Raw genomic sequence first — 19,336 nt, forward strand, 5'->3', positions numbered from 1 at the left:
TTACTGCATCATTTAAGGTGGAACAGAATATCTGAATAAGAAGCTGACGAGTAAGAAGCCAACTTCAGCGTTGTAGATTTAATTCTGTATTTCCCCAGTCCATGACATTTAAATAAACTTATAAACATTTCTCAGTGATGGAGTATCGGCTGGTGTTATTGCGATGTAAGCGATTTTACAGAGAAATAAGCACAAATACTGTTAAAATGAACACAACTGGCAAACATTGCGGCACATGGGGGACGAATACACACAATGAATTCAAATATCTGAAAATGTATTTTTGACTAGTTGAATTTGAATTCAAGGTATCTTTAATACAAATTCAGGATTTATGACTCATCAGATGACAAATTCGCTGACGTCATTAGACATATAAGAAAATTCGACTAGGCAAAATCTTAAATAACTTATTAATCAGATTGTAAATGCAGATAACTTATATTTTGACTAGAATCACAAATTGTCAGAATCACAATTTAAGTGTCAATAACTGAATTATATAAAACTCTGGAGGTATCCAGTTTTTAATTAGATAGAAGTTATTTAATGTTAAAATGACTTGCCATACTGGCACCTATAAATCACTTTTCAGTTCTTGGCTTTTTGTGCCTGACGCACACACATCGTGAAATTAGAATGGGGAAAAGCTTGTAGTTCAATTGTCCATAAACACAGTGATAGTGGACTGTGTGCGAATATCGAATGCTATGGTTGTAGCATGTTAGCTAGCTATCTAGCTACATGTTTGGTCTGTTTACATGTTAGTAGCATACATGTGCTAGTTATAGCTTAAACATTCATGTGCTAGCTAAACTTGGACTACTGGCAGACGTTCAACAGTGAAGAGTATATGCCAATGTAAAAACGGATGTCAGTGTCATCAGCATATGCCACTGTCACCAAAATAAAAAAAAGATACCATTGGCATATGCCACTGTCATCCGTATGTAAGATGCTGATGTCACTGGCATGTGCTAGCCTCACCAGAATGTAAGATGCCGATGCCTTTTCAGGTTATTACAGCTACTGGTGGATCCTTCAGCTGAATTGCTGGGGCAGCCAGCAACTAACGCCAGGACAGTTCAGCCATCCACCAGCCATCATGTAGAACAAGAGCTGAGGACTATGAAAACTCCCCCTTAATTAAGAGTCTCAGAACTCCACTTTTACTGGGGAAGGTTTGGTTTGGTAATTATAATACCTTCCCTTTGTAAAGAGAATGACTCATCAAATGAAAAAACGAAAGAAAATGAAAAATTACTGATGTTACATAGTGAATTCCTGTTAATGATTGTGTTTCCTAGAAATGACAAGATGTAATGTGTCATTTATTGTTTGGCCACAACGTAATATGTTATGTGTCCAAGAAAGAGAGAGACAAGTAATCAGACAAGCAGATAAAAACATTTTTCCCCTGGGCATGCATGTGCTCTTGCATATCAGGGAAGATATGAGTCTGCATCCCACTCTTCTCTGCAGAGATAAATATTAGTCAAATGTTGAATTCGTTATACATTCATTCAATGTCTGTAACCGCTTGTCCACTTCAGGGTTACTGTGGGTCAGGAGCACAAGGAAGGAACACCCCCTAGAGGCCACATACACACACACACACACACACACCAGAGGCGATTGCTCTAAGACTGCAAGAGAAGCTCAGCTTTCCCTAAAATGTAAAAAAATAAGTGATCAAATATATTCTGTTGTGTGTACGTCATTGAATAAATATGCACTACAATGTGCTCAACTTTTGTTTAGAATTAGATTCTTATCACGGGTAAAGACGCGGCTTTTCTGCTGAGCGTCCACAGAGTTCAAAAGCGAAGCAGCGAAGTGCAGCGAAACGAGACGATAAATGCTGGGCTTTGTCCCGCCCATCGGACTCTCAGTGTCTCTGGGGGTCTATTGGGCAGTGGACTGGCCTCGGATGGCCCGGACGCTCAGCTTCTGCATGATGATTGGATGATCTGTCTGAGGCCGAATCCCTTTTTGATTGAGAGCGAAATGAGCGAATCAGCGATCCTTTGGTGTAGAGATCTGTGGGAGAATTGCATTTTCATTCTGTTCTGAGTCGAACCGGAGACTTTCTTTACTCCTCTTAGCGGCATTTTCTTTGTTAAAAACGACTAATGACAAATCGAGCTTCTATTTCTGGTGGGTTTTTTGTAGCTGCTTGTGTTTGGAGACTGACTTCTATCACTCTTTCTGACTTCTATCGCAGTTTCTGTCCAGCGGGTGCTGCTGAGCCCCTCCACCGTCACAAAGCACTCACAGGGGGACACACTTCACATGGGCCAAGGCCGTTTAAGCAGCCTAGCTCTGCTGGCCATTGAGAGGACACTAGTCAAGTCCCTGGAAAAGACGCCTTGTTGGTACGACAGGGTCAAAGAGCATTTTCTTGGTAGAATTTACGTATAAATAAACCGACACATTTTATGATGTAGGCCGAAATTGAGCTTCCTCTCCTTGAAAGACCAGCATCCGCCACTGACACACACACACACCTATGGCTGCAGCAGCTAGTTTTGCAGTTACACAGCTTCAGGGACCTCAAGGTTGTGGGTTCGAGTCCTGTGAGGAGATTGGTGTGTTCTCCCCATGTCCATGTGGGTTTCTTCCAGGTGCTCCGGTTTCCTCCCAGCGTCCAAAAACATATGTTGGTAGGTGGATTGGTGACTCTATAGTGTCCATAAGTTAAGTGTGTGAGTGAATGTATGTGTGTGTGTGTGTGTGTGTGTGTGTGTTGCCCTGTGAAGAACTGGCACCCCTTCCAGGGTGTGTTTCTGCCATGTGCCCAGTGATTCCGGGTAGGCCCCGGAAATTTTAAATTACTTAAATGTGCAATACTACATTTAATGTAATTAATTTTAAAAATCTCTAGTTATGGGTTATTTTCTTATCGAGGGCAGGGTAACATCCTCGTTTGTGTGAAATCACCTAAACCATTAGTGTTATACAGGATTTTCAGATGCACAGTTCTTCCTCTATGACTTCCTGGCAGGATGCGCCTGTGGTCCTGTGTGTGTGTGTGTGTGAGTGTGACCACGCCAACAGCAGTAGCGCTCAGAGAGAAGTGAGGGGGCGTGTCTACCCCTCGTGCTGCATGACTGCGTCTGTCACAAGTCACTGGGAAAGAATTGAACATCAGCAGGTTCCAGGGATTCGACGGACAGTCCTCGGGCTTCTGAAGAAGATGCACATCCTCTGTCTCACCGCGGTCTGTAAGTGTTAACTTTCTCTTGTGCAATATACACAGATCGAAACTAATGGCTGCCCAAAGAAAACTGCACAGTAGCAGAGTAACTTTCTAAAACACTGTCTGACAGACTCTCACTGTGCGCAGGACTGTTGAGATTTTGCATCTTTTCCCATGAGGGAGCTCCAGCGCTAGGCTTTACGTTGATAATATAACTATAGAGGCCTTTAAATAAACTTTATGTAGACTGTATTTGACCAGGACTCTGTTATAAACGACGTAGTTCGCCTCTGGGGATATTTTCAGAATTGTTGCAGCCTATTTGTGGGAGTTTAAACGAGTACTGAAGAGTATAAAACTATCAGCACGTGTCCCCCTTTCACCATCAACGTTTGATTCCTGCGTGTTTACTGAGGCACTGCGAAGCTTTTATAGATGTGGAGAGTCCAAATCCACACGGTATTATTTATTAACAACCCAGTCTCGAGAAGAACGATCAAAACATTTACCTGATGGTTTACCTTCTGAGATACATCCGCTGCGCACCACGCTTCTTCACCACAAAGCGCTCATCATTGTACTTGAAAATGCAGATGTGGTCTGTGCACACAGCTGGTACAGTCCCCATGAATGTAACAATGTGATTGTGTCTTAGACCACCGCCTTCAGGGACAAATCAAAGTGTGCTTCGGAGTGGTGGAGCTGCATTCAAAACATTTGTGATGGGTTTGAATTGCGAGTGTGATTCTGAATGAATCCTCCAGCAGAAGTAACTTGCAAATTATTTTGATTAGTTTTAATTTAATTCTTATTCATTTTCCCCCTGTATCTCTCAGTCATAGTGAAACTGGTCCGACCTGAAGCTAGCCCGGTTTGTTATTGTCAGAGTGACACCTGCACATTTCTGTACAACAGTAGCAACTGTGAAGACCTCAGTTTGAAAATTAACGTAAGTATTTCTCCACCACAAATGTCAGTGTGTGAGAGGGTTTTTTTGAGGTTGTATGCAGGGAAATCCATTTTCATTACTCAGAGGGTGTATAGATGTATTACAGGGGCGTTAAAGAGGCTAGAGTAGGACTCACAAAAAGTCATTCCGGTGGCCTTTAGTCAGTACCTAAATATAAACACTGCTTTAAGATAAAAATATTGTAAAAGAATGATTTTGGTAGAGTATTTATTTTCATGTGGTGTTTTATTGAGTTGGTAACATAAATAATATAAATGTTGTTTCAAGACAACTTTCTGACTAACCTGAACTCAATATATTCCATTAAATACTAAAACAAAACAAAAATAAATTTCTGGCAACTCAGTTATTTGTGTTGGACAACACCATTCATTTGCTTTCTCCCACCCACTCGGACAAGATGGATTTTACCAGAGAAGGCTCCTTCAGTTTGCTCCAAACACACCTTATTGTGGATAAGGCACAAAAAAGCTGTCAGCGTGAGGGTTATAACCATTTTCATCACCCAAATAGGTGGTTTATTTTATTGGTGTGTTTAGGTTTGGCTGTTTTTCTGTTGTGGTGATGGTCTGTGTTTGGTGGATACAGGCAGAATTAGCCTGCTAGCGGGCTAGCTTTCCTTAACTCTGTAAGAGACAGTGTTATAACCGCTAAGAACACTTTTATGACCCTCAGGTGCTTTTGTAATTTAATTATTTACTCGCTTTGAGACTTAAGGCACAACACATTAAACAGCGAGAGGGAAATGGAGGAGAGAGGAGAAGTTTCTATTACTGTTTTTATGAATGTTCTCATGTTCTTCCATCATTGTTTCAATTGTCTCACACTCAACTGACTGAAATGGAGCCTTATAACTGTGACATTTATACAGTGAACATAGTTGAAACAGCAAATATATCTATTATGTGAAAGATGTGAGCTGTGATCACAGTACGGAATAAAAGTAATCTGAATATCTGTTGATGGTGACATTTATTAAGTTCATGTTATAAAAATGCTTTTTTACTGTCTGTCAAAGTAACTCGCTGTACTCAAAACACTTTGTTGGATCAATGTCATTTTACCAGAAGTCAAAACAACTCAAAAAGACTGTTGAAAAATTTTGCGTTGAAATTTCACATTCACCCAATGCTCTGAAAAATGAATTAGGGCAAACGTTTATGGAGCGACTGAGCTCCTGAAGGGACATGGTTTTAATTTTTTTTTTTTTGGCAAATATCTTTGTGCTCATTACTTAGTAAGTCATGAGCACTGCTTACTTTTCTGAAGCTTGACTGTGTGTGTGTGTGTGAGTGAGTGCGAGAGTGAGACAGAGAGAGAGAATTCTCCCCGTCTGACTCAGCTCTTCCAGCGGCCCAGCTTTATGATACACTTACTCTACAGCACATTACACACTACACAATAGTCTGTGGAAATATAAGACGTTTTAAAGTTACATAAACCTCCTGTACATGACCAAGTGCATTATGTATACACACACACACACAAGTATCTATGTATGTATGTATCTTTACACTTATATAGCGCCTTTCTAGACACCCAAGGACGCTTTACAATCCACACTGCTCAGAACACTCCATCCACACACTGGCGAGAAGCGGCAGCCAAACACACACAGCGTACTCTCGACCAGGAATGACCGTCCACCTGGAGGAATGCATCGGACACTAGGGTTTAACCCAGGATAGAGCGCCAATCCATATCTGGGCTCACACTCATTTCCTCACACATACAGACATTCATTCACATACACACTCACACACCAGGACAGTTATTAGAGAAGCCAATTCACCTACCCTCCATTTTGTGCCACAAGTGGCATGCTATTCTATACTCATTGTCCATTTTCAGTCTAGATGAAGTGTGTAGGACTACAATTACAGACTGGAGGCCACTTACTTGTGACTTTCCATACTTTGTTAACCCCTTGTGCCCTGTTCTTCATAGTCAGGACCCCATCAACTACCAAATTTTATTTCAATTTTGTGTTTCCTCCATTTTTTGGGAAACCATTTACAGTGCTGTATTTCACAATGTGTTAGTTTCACAGAAATTGCCCAAATTTGCTTGAACTAAATCTTTTTACATTTATATATTTCTAGTGTTCACTCATGGCTCCTTTTAAGGGACAGCCACATTCCTCATAATCTACTGCTGGATCTCAGCAGGTTTTAAACAATTAAACAAATAAATGTGATGCTATGCTCATGTGGTTTTCTGGCCTCCTACCACAAGTGTAATCCTCTAAAATATTAGAGAGCCCTGTGTTTATTTTGCCCCGAGTGGACGGGCTTTGTTTTTTTATTCATACATATAACTAAATACTTAACATAGATGGATATAAGTACACTGTAGTTGTCCAATGAGAAACATTTATCTCCTTTTTTGATTTTAGTTTACCACATCATACTTATCTTCAAATTGGGGGGAAATGTCATGGTGAATGGACCAATAGAAATGCTCCAAAATGACTTGGAATAAAATATTTTTACATTGACATCAATTGAATATTAAGTAGTTTTGTCCTTCTCCTGTGAAGTTGCTATTTTGGAGATACATGTTTGTCATTGGGCCGTGACGATATGAATATTAGTCCAAATAAACATCACTAGTGGAAGACAGAACTATTTTGGGCTTTACCACAATGCAATGTTAATAGAGCTTATACAGGATAAAGCACCATTGCCTTGGTTAGAAATTACCATCATGGTATTTTTAACTTTGTGATTGCACTGTGTCTGTGTGTTATTTAGGGCATCACTCAGGCACATGGCCAAGATTTCAATGAAACTTTGATACGGAACGTGACCAGGGATTCAGGACGTTATAATGTCAACCTTATGACGTGCCAAACAAATGTTACGTTTTCCTGTGATAAGGTGAGTACCATAGTTTATACACACAGTTAAAGTATCTGCAGACCTGGAGTTGTAGTGTGTGCTATGGTAATTAGGAGCACAGGAGCACTTTGTAGTCTGCCTGTTTCTCTGCGTACTTTCCTATCCACATTTCACCCTGCTCTTCAATGATCAGGACCCCCACAGAGCAGGTAAGAGTTGGGTGTTGAATCGTTCCCAGCGCTCCAGTGACACTGACGTGGTGGTGGTGTGTTTAGTGTACGTGGTGCTGGTACGATTGAATCAGACACAGCAGTGCTACTTGAGTTTTTAAAGCTATCAGTGTCACTGCTGGACTGAGAATAGTCCACCGACCAAAACATATCCACCCAGAAGTGTCCTGTGGGTGATATCTTTAGTCCACTGATGGAGGATTAGGAATGATCAATACAAACTGAGTGACAGATGAGCTACTGTCTCTGACTTTACATCTACAAGGAGGACCAGGTGTGTGTAATGGAGTGAACAATGAGAGGCCACAGGGTTTAAAACCTCCAACAGCAGAACAACACAACACCACGTCAGTGTCACTTCAACACTGAGAATGATCCACCAGCCAAATCAGTTCTGCTCTATTGGGGTCCTGACCATTGAAAAAGTGAATGGGGGATTGGGGATTAGAGATTGGCTGCTTGTTCATTCATTGTCTGTAACCGTTTATCCAGTTCAGGGTCGTGATGGGTCTGGAATCACAGGGCACAAGGCGGGAACACACACGGGGGGGGTTTGGGGGCAGTCCTTCGCAGGGCAACACACACTCATAATCCTGCTGCTTGTTTCATAAATCTGAAATATTCAAAACTTGAATAACAAGCTGGATTAACATACATTCAAGACTGCGACTTACTGCGTCGTCAGGATTATATTGAAACAATTCAGACTCTGCCTTTCAACAGAACACACGAAGAGACTTCTGTGTTTTGAGCTTTTTTGCTTAATATATCTATATCAACTGCATCCCCTTCTACCCCTTTGGTCTCAGTTATCTCCCCTCTGTGGTCTGGAGACAAAGGGAGTTGATTGAACGGAAGGTGTCGATATTTGTAGTGGAAATAGTTATGCACACGTTGCGGTGGCATTAGCACTACATAGTGGAGTCAATGATAATTAATTATTACTTTATTAATAATTAATTATTTAATTCATTTTGCTAAGCTCCATGCTTGGGAGCCATTTACTAATATGTAGTGTCCTTACCTGTCTTAATTTTAGCTTAGACAAGTAGGTCATCTTTACATATTATACAGCAGAATTAGCTGGAATTAACTATTATTAATGAATTATGCTCATTGACCCGCCGTGGGTTCTTGGCTCTGAAATGGAGTCTGAACTAGAAGTTATAATTCCGTACAAGAAAGGTGCACACACACAATCAAATAACCAAGGATTGGTTTTTATCACACAACTGATTTATTAATTGTAATATCAAATAATGAATATTGATTAGACATTCATATAATAAAATGGATTACAGTGATATATGAGAGAATAGGGAGATTAATATATGAGGGAATTTATCTATGATAATTATTGCCCTAAGTTCTAAGAAAGGCTATTGTTTATCCCAGCAAACTCTCAGTACCAACCCATGAGACCATGTGACCTTACGTATCTGGAGATGGACAGGGAGCATGTCGCTGACGGTGCCTTCCAGCACGACTTCCTGGAGAATTGCAGACACGGGCCTTGTAGGTTGCAGCCGCGGGTGTTCCTTCTCTCCCGAGGCTTTCAGATGCAGCCATCGGAGCTGGTGGTGTTCTGAAGGTCTCTGTGGGGATTCATCGTCATCACTGATCTTCTGCCTTGTGAGAGAGAGACACGTCCATTCAGGTCTCTCCTGGGCAGGTTTCCGCATCAGCCGTGCAGCCTCTTCGTGGCGTTGTCATCCTTTTGAGGGTCAGAGATCTAAGGTTGCCTTCATGCTCTGGGTGTGGCGTTGAAATTTTGCTAGGGTTAAACTATAGCTCTTCTTAATCTGTAGTTTCTATCTGGACGACGCTTTAAAGGTCCAAGACTGTTTAAGAAAGCCATGATGCCTGATGCCTGCAGAGTCATTTCAAAAACTCAGGTCATTTTATTCTTTAGCCTTGAAAAAGGCTAAAAGAGATAACGCCCCAAGTGTCTGGAGCCTTGAAGTGAAGAGTCGAACAGCGGATAAAAGGAGGAAGAAGCCTAAAAAGCCTGTGTCATTTGGCGCCACAGGTTTTTAAGAAAACCTGTTTAGAAAACCCACCCCGAATACCTGATTCGTCCTCAGTGAGGGAGAATTGGAGCATTTCTTGTTGTTTCCTGTACCTGGGTAGTGGCATCACATAGAATTTATGACACTTGACAAGACAAAGACTTGACCATCCCTGGTGAGTGAGTATCCCAGGATTCTGAATCATACTTTGCAATATAAAAGATTATATGTTAACACAAAGTAATATCATTCAGAGTTTTACATAATTATTAAGCAACTACACACATAGTATGTGGCTACCTTGGTTCTACATAAATTCATATAAACAAAAATGACTTTAAACACATGTAAATTAATCCCACACATTTTGATTGTCCAAATGTTTCAAACAGTAACTTCAAATTGTTTTAAACCAATGGGAATAAGGTTTAATTAAAGTCAAACTGATCCTCAGGAGTGTCTCTCTGTATCCTGCTTTTGAGAAGAGTTCCATGATCCCCCAAGGCCTGGTCATAAACTTTCCTTGAAAGGACCTATAGTGTCAGTTTTATGACTCTCTGACACAGACAGCCAGGCAACAATTTGGGGTCAGTTCTTTCTGAAAAGCTTATCTTCAAATTCCAATCTTGCTTGGTGTGTCTCTGAAGCGAGATAAAGTTTGGGTATATCAAATACTCTCGGAAAGTCACAATTTCTTATTAGAAATGAATACACATTACACAATACACGTTTACGCAAGCATGTGTGGTCATTGCTGATTAAAAATATCTCTATTGATTATGAATCATTTCTATAAACAAATTTCCATCACGTTGGTTAAAACCCAGTGGCGCCAAATGACACACCTTTCTCTGCTTCTTCTCTACGCTTCTTAGCTTCACTTTGCACTTTTTCTCTTTTAGCCTTTTTCAAGGCTAAAGAGGAAAATGACTCGGGTTTTGAAATCACTCTGCAGGCTCCTCTTGGGCACCTCAAACGTGGTCCAAATAGACAGAAGATCAACACCCAGAGCATGAAGGAGACCTCTGACAAAGCTTCCGGACCAGCAACGATGAAGACGGCCATACGTACCTGCAGAATGACCTTCTGAGATGAGGCCCAGGAGAGACCCGTTTGGACTGTCTCTCACAAGGCAGCAGATCTGCGATAATGGAGAATCCCCACAGAGAACTTCAGAACGCCACCAGCTCTGTCGCTGTGTCTGAAAGTCTTGGAAGAAAAGAAACGCTCGCGGCTGCAACTACAAGGCCCACGTCTGCAATTCTCCAGAAAGTCGTGCCGGAAAGCACCGCGCGTCAGCGACATACTCTCAGCTATATCCAGTCCATCTCCATGAATACGTAAGGTCTCATTTCTTTCATTGCTCAGGGTTGGTGCTTGCTTGCTGGGATTGCCTTTTCTAGAATTTAGGGCAATTATCATAGAGAAATTCCCTCATATATTAATTTCCCTGTTCCCTCATGTATCGCTGTAATCCATTTCATTATATGAATGTATAATCAATATTTATTATTTAATATTATTATTATTATTAATAAACCAGTTGTGAGATAAAACCAATCCTTGGTTATTTGTTTGTGTGTGTACACCTTTCTTGTATAGAATTATTACTTCTAGTTCAGATTCAGTTTCAGAGTCAAGAACCTACGGTGAGTCAATGAGCATAATTCATTAATAAAAGTTAATTCTAGCTAATTCTGCTGTATAATATGTGAAGATGGCCTACTTGTCCAAGCTAAAATTGGACAGGTAAAGACACTACATATTATTTAATGACTCCCAAACATGGAGCTTATCAAAATGAATTAAATAATTAATTATCATTGACTCCGCTCTGTAGTGCTTATATCACCGCAACATGTGCATAACTATTTCCACTACACACCATAGGAGCCTATTGTCCAGCTACTAACCACAAGCATTGAGATTTGATTCAAGTTTTTCATTGAATTATTTTGTTCTTTCCACAGAATCTATTCAATTGTGGAGGTAACTCACTAGTTCTTTGTCATGATCTCAGCCCAATATTCATCAGGCATCGTCATGTTTTAATTATAAAGTTAAACATTACATAAAGGAATGATTTTTTTTGCCGTTCAGATTCCTGTCCTGAACCATACTCCATTACACCCAAACCACGTGAGTGATAAAAATAACATTATCCCTGGAGAAAGTATGGTGTGTTTTCTATTTTATTTTACTTTATTTGTTTGTAGCAGGAAGAACTATACGTTTCGCGGGATTATTTTTGAAAAATAACATTTTCTGAAAATATTAGTGCAGTATATTTTAGAATATAAAACATTAACATAAACACAAAATATCATCTAGCATGTTTGTATTTATATTTCAAATGCAGCTTTGTTTGTATTGTAGTTGCTAATTATACCAGTCTGAAACAGACATTCAGTCCAAGTGATAGATTTTGTAACTAAAGCTAAATTCTTATTGTAAGAACATCTGTGAATGTTTAACTTTTCTCAATAATTCATTATAATAATTCAATATTTTTTATTTACTACATTTTCATTGTTATTGGGGAGTCTTGGATGTTTTCACCTGTGTTTCAACATTCTAGGACATTTTGTTACTTATTACCTGAGCTTGTTTTCCCTGTGTGTTCTGACAGCTAAGAACCAGCCTCGGTGGCATACGATTACAGTGATTATGTTTGTCATCACGTCCGTGATTGTCTGCACTGTGAGTATAAATGTGTTATTATACACTTGGCTAAATGGAAAAGTTATTTTCTTGATTATTACCCCTCAAATCATTACTATGCATATGTTGTAGGAGTTTGACCAAAGGATTGTATTGGTTTAGTGTTGTGTTCCTATGCTGTGAGTTGGGAGTTTAACACTAATCCGCTGTTTGGAGGGTGGTGGTAAAAGTTTGATCATCTCTAGTCAAAATAACATATTTTCATGATTAATTTTCAAGTAATAAGAGAACATATTGTCCTGTATGTAAGTTATGGCCCATGTTTATCTTTATGTTTTCCACAGTATATTAATGTCAAAAAATAAATAGAAAGTGCTGACTTCAAAAAATGCAATATTTAATCCCCAATAGACAATGTGTTCACATCTTTTCACTTAAAAAATCAACAAAACATGTCATCTGACCAAAACATGATATACATTCTCTATCGACAAGTTTGACTCGACTAACCCTAAGTTTTGTCCATTCCTGAAATATTCCACAAAATATAACGGTACACACAATGTAACTTACTGATTAGATTTTTAATAATATCTTACATTGCACTTAAAAACACATCTGTGGCCCAGATTGAAAGATTAGAAATTGCACGGCAGATACTTCGTCATTTTACTAGTAAATACACGATAAACACTAACACATTATTAAATGTTGTTTGGTTGTCAGTGGTTGTCATTTTTTTTCTATTTGTTATTTTCTAGTTATGCTGCATTGTGAATTACTGAACAGAGGTCAAGAGGCAAGTACATTTATCAAAAATAAATATATTAATATTTTGTGTGTTTGCGCAAATATTTAACATATTATTATTATTATTATTGTTGTTGTTGTTGTTGAAACACATTGTCCATGAATTGTAAAAGCTTGAAAAAGAAAAGAGGAAATAAAATGATGTGAAATACTCTTTCGGATTCCAGTTTGATGAAGAGCAAGTCCTTCTGCCTAGAATCAATTCACCAACACTGCCCTCCTGAAATCCACAGTTCATCAATGGACAATTTTTCATTCGTTCATTCATTCATTCATTCATTGTTTGTAAAGGCTTATCCAGTTCAGGGTCGCGGTGGGTCCGAAGCCTACTGTGAATCATTGGGCGCAAGGTGGGAACACTCCCTGGAGGGGGCGCCAGTCCTTTCAAAGGTGACACATACTCACACATTCACTCACACACTCACATCTGTGAGTTTTGAATTGGCATTCCAGCTACCAATGTATGTTTTTGGACTGTGGGAGGAATCCAGGGCACCCGGAGGAAACCCATGCAGACACAGGGAGAACACACCAAACAGATTGACTAAACCCACAAACACCAGGTCCCTGGAGCTGTGTGATTGCAACACTACCTGCTGCGCCACCGTGCCGCCCAATGGGCAATTTCTCACTTGAATATTTTTTTGCTGGACCTCTTAGGAGGCCATAGTAGAAGAGGCATGTTTTTTTCTCATTCACAGTTTGTACCCAGGCTCTGATGTCCCCAGTGTTGAAAACTGTAAAAGAGACAGAACCGACATTGTCCAATAAAAAATGTACTGTATTTTAACAAATTTTAAATCATGTTCTTATCTAAAGATATTTATATGTACGTAAGCTGTTTCATTCAATATATGATTCAGTAAAATAGTCTTGATCTTAGAAAAATCTAGAAATAATTTATAAAAAACTGATGCTAATAAATATGCATATGTTATTAATGTTATTAAAACGTATTAATGGATTGATTTCGCTCAGTGACTCCAGGCTGGCCCTAAGCACTTTGTAGTTCTACAATTAAAAGACATCAGTCCATCCGCAAGCTTTGTTTGCCCCCTTCAACCCTGTTCTTTTTACGGTCAGCCCCTATTCTCAGCACTGACGTGACACTTTTTTATTAAGAATTATAGAATTATATTTTGTATTTAATGTAACAATACATCTTTAAGTATTCATTTATCATATTGAAGAATATATATATAATGTATTTCAAATTTAACATAATACATTTAAATATTTTTTAAAAATGAACTAGAGGTCTATATATTCCCCAGCAAAATGGACAGTTATTGTACATATTTTAAACTGTGACAGACCTGAGTTTACAGGGTCTTTTTGATTTTAGACTTTTGATAAAGGTAGATAATAATAGTAATAGTAATAAAAATAATAATAATAGTAATAATAATAATGAGGTAAAAACAATGTTCTGAAGGTTCCCCAAATTTGATTAGTGTGTAGTATATTTAAATATAAAAGGAAATCTCTATAACAGGTCAAAAGATGATCATGTTCTTGAAATCACCACATGAAAGAAATGAATGAGTAAAAACAGGTAAAACACCTACTGAATTTTGCCTCCTCCTTATTTTTAGCAATGATTAGTATTAGGCCAAGCCTAACCCTTAGCCAGAGTTTGTGTTATTAATATGAAAGCACATAGTTCTTCTACCAATGCATTATCAGATCAACAGTTGAAATTTAATGTATGACTACCTGAATATACTAGTATGACTAGGACTTCCTTCAAAATGTGGCCATTTTGGTGATTCAACCGCCCATACACAGCCTTAGTGACTTCCAGAGAAAAGCTGTGCAGCAGAACAGGAAGCTGAGTACCTGCACATGAGCCTACAGTCATCATATACACATTAGATCTGATCTGATTATGTTTATATAGTGTACATTATCAGGAGTTGGAGCACAGCAAATTCACCGGTCTTAAATGAACACTGTTAGTGTTAAATCAACACTGTTGGTGTAATAATTTAACACTCTCAGTGTTAAGTTAACACTAACCGTGTTGATTTAACACTAACAGTGTTCATTTAAGACCAGTGAATTTGCTGTGTGTGTGATCAATTCTTTATCTTGTCTACAGGCTCATAGAGTGTGTAAGATATACACAGTCATATTTGAATACTGTGACCACAAGCTTGTTACTACACTCTCTGTCTATTATCTCAGCTCCACTCTCCATATAGGTGCACTATGTAGTTCCACAACTACACATTATAGTCCATCTTTAGCTCTGCATACTTTGTTTGTTCCCTTTCACTCTGCTCTCCCTCCAGGACCACCTCAGGATTTCTTTGATGAAAATAAAAGCATGGAGAGTGTAAGAAAGGAAAAAAGGAACATAATGCCAAATCTGATAAAAAATATTTAGTCGTCAATGTTTCCTGATGCTGAACTGTTAATCCGTATGTTGACTGTAAATTATATCAAGGGTTGTATCTCTTCAAGATTCATTCATTCATCCATTGTCTGTAACCCATTATCCAGTTCAGGTCACAGTTTGGACTGATCTGATTGGTTAGTGTTTTGCTCAGACACTTTTAAGGCCTGAGCAAAATCCTTCCTTTTGAAGGAAATCACTCCGAGTCTTTAGGAGCGCGGGATACGACGGAAGAGGCATTTTAACACCACGGTAAAGTTAGTTTTCTTTTCGATATTCGGTTTTCCGGCGTCAATACCTTTTCAAAATAAAGTTATATCTGCCACAGTGTTACATATTCTGAATGGTACGAACACAGAGAACAATGCACACTGTTTTTATGGACGCTCCGGTGCATTATATATATGCTCCTTTTCCTTTAAGTAGCTAAAAAAAAAACAGACCGTTTTTGACATCGCAACAAAGTGCATTCGTTTCTAGACTCTGTCTACAGCACTGCACACCATCGTCTTTCAGCATAATTTGCTTAAATACGATTAAATACGTACTTTCCTGTCGCCAGACAACAGAAGACAATAGCTTCGTTTTCACTGTGTTTATAAACATCAGATTGGCCGTGTTAGATACTTGGAGTGATGGGGAAGAATGCACAGCAAATGTGTTTTCATACTGACCTCTCATTAACAGTTAAATTCAGAATTTATGTCTCTGTCTCTCACTCACACACTCACTCAGTCTGTCTCACTCTCAGTCTGTGTCTCACTCTTTGTCTGTCTGATCTGATTCACCCAGGAGGGGTCAGGTAGTGAGGACTGTGGACACAGTGAAGAATACCAGAGACTGTGAGAAGTAGTGAAACAGAATGCTTTATTTAAAGAGAATAAAGAGCATGTTAAAGTTCTGTGTAATTCTGTTGTTGGAATCTGTTCTTTTAAATGTTAAGCCTTTATTGTTTAATATAAAGTGTACATTGTGTTTGATATCATGCACATGATTTATTTTATCAATAAAATGATTGATGGATGGAAAAATCTTTTTTTAATTTAATTTTTACATTTATTTTTTAATAACTTTTCAACCAAGTTACATAAGACTTTAAAATCAACTGTGCAGTGTAGACATTAATCACACTAACCATGCACACCCTTTGGTTTGTATGTACAATTAAATTCTTGGTTTTTATTGAATTTTTTAAAGTTTAATTTTCAATAACTTTTCAACCAAGTTACATAAGACTTTAAATTCGAGATGTGGTTCCAGCTCTGTAAGTATGCATTTTCCTCCCAGCTGTTGAAAGATTGTGAGAGTGCGAGATACAAATAGTGAGTGGAGGTGTGACAAAAAAAGAGAGCCAGAGTGAAAGATATTGAGTGAGAGAGAGAGACAGAGCGAATATATGAATGAATTCATTTTATAAATGGAAATGAATTGTTTTTGCTTATCACTGCAAAGAATGTAATGTCTAATGATGAGTATTATATTTAATAACGTTTTTATAATTTTATTTATAATTTTTCAGACTCCTGTCTTTGAAGAAGATGGTCCTGCTCCCTGAAGTGGACTCACCAACCCTGCCTTTAATCCACCAACCCTCCTTTAATCCACCAACCCCCCTTTCTAGCTTGATTTTTTTTCCTAATTTTCTCAAACATTTCTTCATCATAATCACCCTAATGTAGGAAATCCTGTAGATTTCAGTACCTCTCATTTGCTCATTTGTTTTTTCATTATTTACAAACGTGCACAGTAGACAATCAAATGAGCCTAAGTCCATTACTGGGTGCTTTGATATCTGACTGGCATTTATTTGAGTTCTTGTGAGAATTCTGTCCCGAACTGATCTGTGGCGCGCACAAGCTCTTCCCCCCCCCCGCACCTCCCTCCTCCTCCGGTTAGTACTCCCCGGGGAACGCATAGTCTACATGTTTTGTACTGATGAGTCATGAAATATGTGATTTCAAAGATTTGTCCAGCTGTTTACTAACATTCGTTATGTTTAATGAAGCGGGAGGGGGACAAACTACAGTAGACAGACAGAGAATTTAAAGACAGTTTTACTGTTTGCATAGTTTTTTAGATTTTTTAAATTTTGTTTTTTTATTTTATGAATATTTTTGGTGAGGGGTGTCCTTTTTTGGCTTGAGCACCTACCCTTAATGACTAAAGTACAAGGGACTCTTTATAAAATATCTTGGAATCTGATAACGGTTATAATTTGATTTAAGAAATCAGAGTATGGTGTCTAAATGACCATTTGATTAATCAGGTAACTGCTAAAATCTTATAATGATTGTATTGTTGTTGTTCATGTACTCACTGTATTAATATACAAACCCCATTTCCTGAAAAAATTTGAAATATTTCAAATAGAATGCATTGATGTGTAAAGCATATAAACCCGATATTTAATTGAAAATACTAAGACATTTTTATGTACTTTGAAAAGCTATGGGGAAATTATCCAACAATTCAAGAATATTTCTCAAATTAAAAATAGTAAAGGACCTGGGGATTTCATCATCTACATTACATAACATAACTGAAAGATTCAGAGAATCTAGAGAACTCTGTAAATACAAGGACACGCCCCAAAACCGATATTGGCTGATGTGGTCTTCGGAGACTAGGGTAAAACAGAACTGAAAATGATTCTTTAGCGGAAATTACTGCAGGGGCTAAGAAACACTTCCTAAGTCCAATGTTTGTGAACAGCGAGCGTAGCTGTAAACACAAACGTCCTGTAAATGATGTCAGTAGTTTTTGTCTGTTACTAGGCTTACTAAGGCTAATTTATGGTTCTGACTGGGAGTTTAACAAAAAATTTTCTATTAATTACTAGCAAAAGTGCCTTTTAACCACAAGGAATGTATTTCTTCAGCTGTGGAAGCTACAATGAAACGCTGTGCCAGTGCGTACACTCTTTGTATATCAGTGCCATTTATGAGTTTTTTTTAATTTGCACCTATATTTTATATATTATATATTTGTTATATGTCATTTTTTAAATTTTACACAAAGTCTCCCCAATTTAATCACTGCCAGATCCATCTATTAGTTGGTTTCCTTCAATCACATGATACTTTAAGTCTGAGATGGTGAAATCTAGAAAACACTGTTTTAGAGGAATATGAAATTCAATTTATTTGGAGGAGAACATTCACCTTGTCACGCCCTTGTCCTGTCGCGTCTGTTGTTCCTGCCATGTGCTCACTTGGCACATTGCTCTGATTGTTGTTGTCCATGTCTCTGCCCATGTCCCGCCTTTGTTCCTCCTCCTTGTCAGTGTCATTTGTAATCCTGCCCCCTTGTTATCAGTTGAGGTGTCCCTTGTCTGTGGTGTTCATTTAAGTTCCCTTGTCTGTGCTCTTTGGTTGGACGTTACACCTTTAGTTTTCTTTCTACCGTCGGTTTGCTTGTCTGTTATTCATTCCCTTTAAGTCAGTCTTTGCATCTCTCTTGTCTCAGGTCTGTTTGTGTCTTTAGTCTGTTTAGTTCTATGTCTAAGATTAGTCTGCTTCTCTCTCTGTCTGTTTAGCTCCCTCTACCTAGGTTTCTCTGTCCAGTTCCCTGTCAGTCCAGTTCCCTCTCTCTGTTTAAGTCTATTGTTTCCAAGTCTTTCTTTGTTTAAGTATTTCTGTCTAGTTATCTTACTCTGTTTCTGTATCTTGTGTTGTAAATAAAATTAGTCACTGTGTTTTAGCAAGTGTGTCCTCCTCTGTCAGTCCGCCCCGCGTTTCTGACACACTGTCCAATTGGTTTGCACTGTGGCTGGGTGGTAGGACTGATTGACTGAGCCAGTTCAGTATTAGATATAATGTTCACACAATGTTAATCCAGCTGCGCTTTTCACAATGCTGTACAAAAACATAATGTTTTACAGACATTTGTATGTAATGATGTAATCTCAGTTATTATTTCCTGCATTAGGATGTTAAAATGGCACAAAACCATGTTAAATAATTGTGGGTATGAAATGGTTTATATTTTCTTTACTTTCTGAATGATCATGGTAAATTTTTGGGTTTTGGGTTTGTTTAATTTTCTACTTTCATATGATTAAAATAAAGGTGGTGGTGAAAGACTTGTGTCCCAGATTCACTTTGTCATGAATGTAGTTCAGTCAGTGGTCCATTAGCATAGGCTTATGGAGATATTGTACAGTCTTTATAGTTAATATACAAGTAGATAATGCTGGTTATTGTATAAAGTATTACTAACA

The 19,336-nt window shown here is 38.4% G+C and overlaps 1 protein-coding gene across 2 annotated transcripts; it reads left to right on the top strand.

Annotated features, from left to right (window-relative positions):
* The first annotated feature begins 2,802 nt into the window (after positions 1 to 2,802).
* LOC136708981 (uncharacterized) lies at positions 2,803 to 16,076 on the top strand. Of its 2 annotated transcripts, XR_010804410.1 has the most exons (9): positions 2,803 to 3,224; positions 4,036 to 4,148; positions 6,923 to 7,048; positions 11,219 to 11,237; positions 11,349 to 11,387; positions 11,878 to 11,948; positions 12,671 to 12,708; positions 12,887 to 13,109; positions 15,910 to 16,076. XR_010804410.1 is itself a non-coding variant. In XM_066683923.1 (8 exons), the coding sequence occupies exons 1-7, from the start codon at positions 2,972 to 2,974 to the stop codon at positions 12,692 to 12,694; spliced, it is 645 nt and encodes a 214-aa protein (XP_066540020.1). In that variant the 5' UTR covers positions 2,803 to 2,971; the 3' UTR covers positions 12,695 to 12,708; positions 12,887 to 13,489. The 2 variants fall into 2 exon arrangements, 1 of the variants encoding a protein (XP_066540020.1); XM_066683923.1 differs by lacking the exon at positions 15,910 to 16,076 and having other exon boundaries at positions 12,887 to 13,489.
* Positions 16,077 to 19,336: the final 3,260 nt, after the last annotated feature.

Source organism: Hoplias malabaricus, chromosome 10 (genome assembly GCF_029633855.1).
Source record: "Hoplias malabaricus isolate fHopMal1 chromosome 10, fHopMal1.hap1, whole genome shotgun sequence".
NCBI lineage: Eukaryota > Metazoa > Chordata > Actinopteri > Characiformes > Erythrinidae > Hoplias > Hoplias malabaricus.

Excerpts from the sequence above, each read along its gene's own strand:
- LOC136708981 (XM_066683923.1), top strand. The coding sequence starts at position 2,972 with ATGCACAGTTCTTCCTCTATGACTTCCTGGCAGGATGCGCCTGTGGTC. Across the intron at positions 3,225-4,035 it reads CCTCTGTCTCACCGCGGTCT|TCATAGTGAAACTGGTCCGA; the intron begins GTAAGTGTTAAC and ends TGTATCTCTCAG. Across the intron at positions 11,949-12,670 it reads CGTCCGTGATTGTCTGCACT|TTATGCTGCATTGTGAATTA; the intron begins GTGAGTATAAAT and ends GTTATTTTCTAG.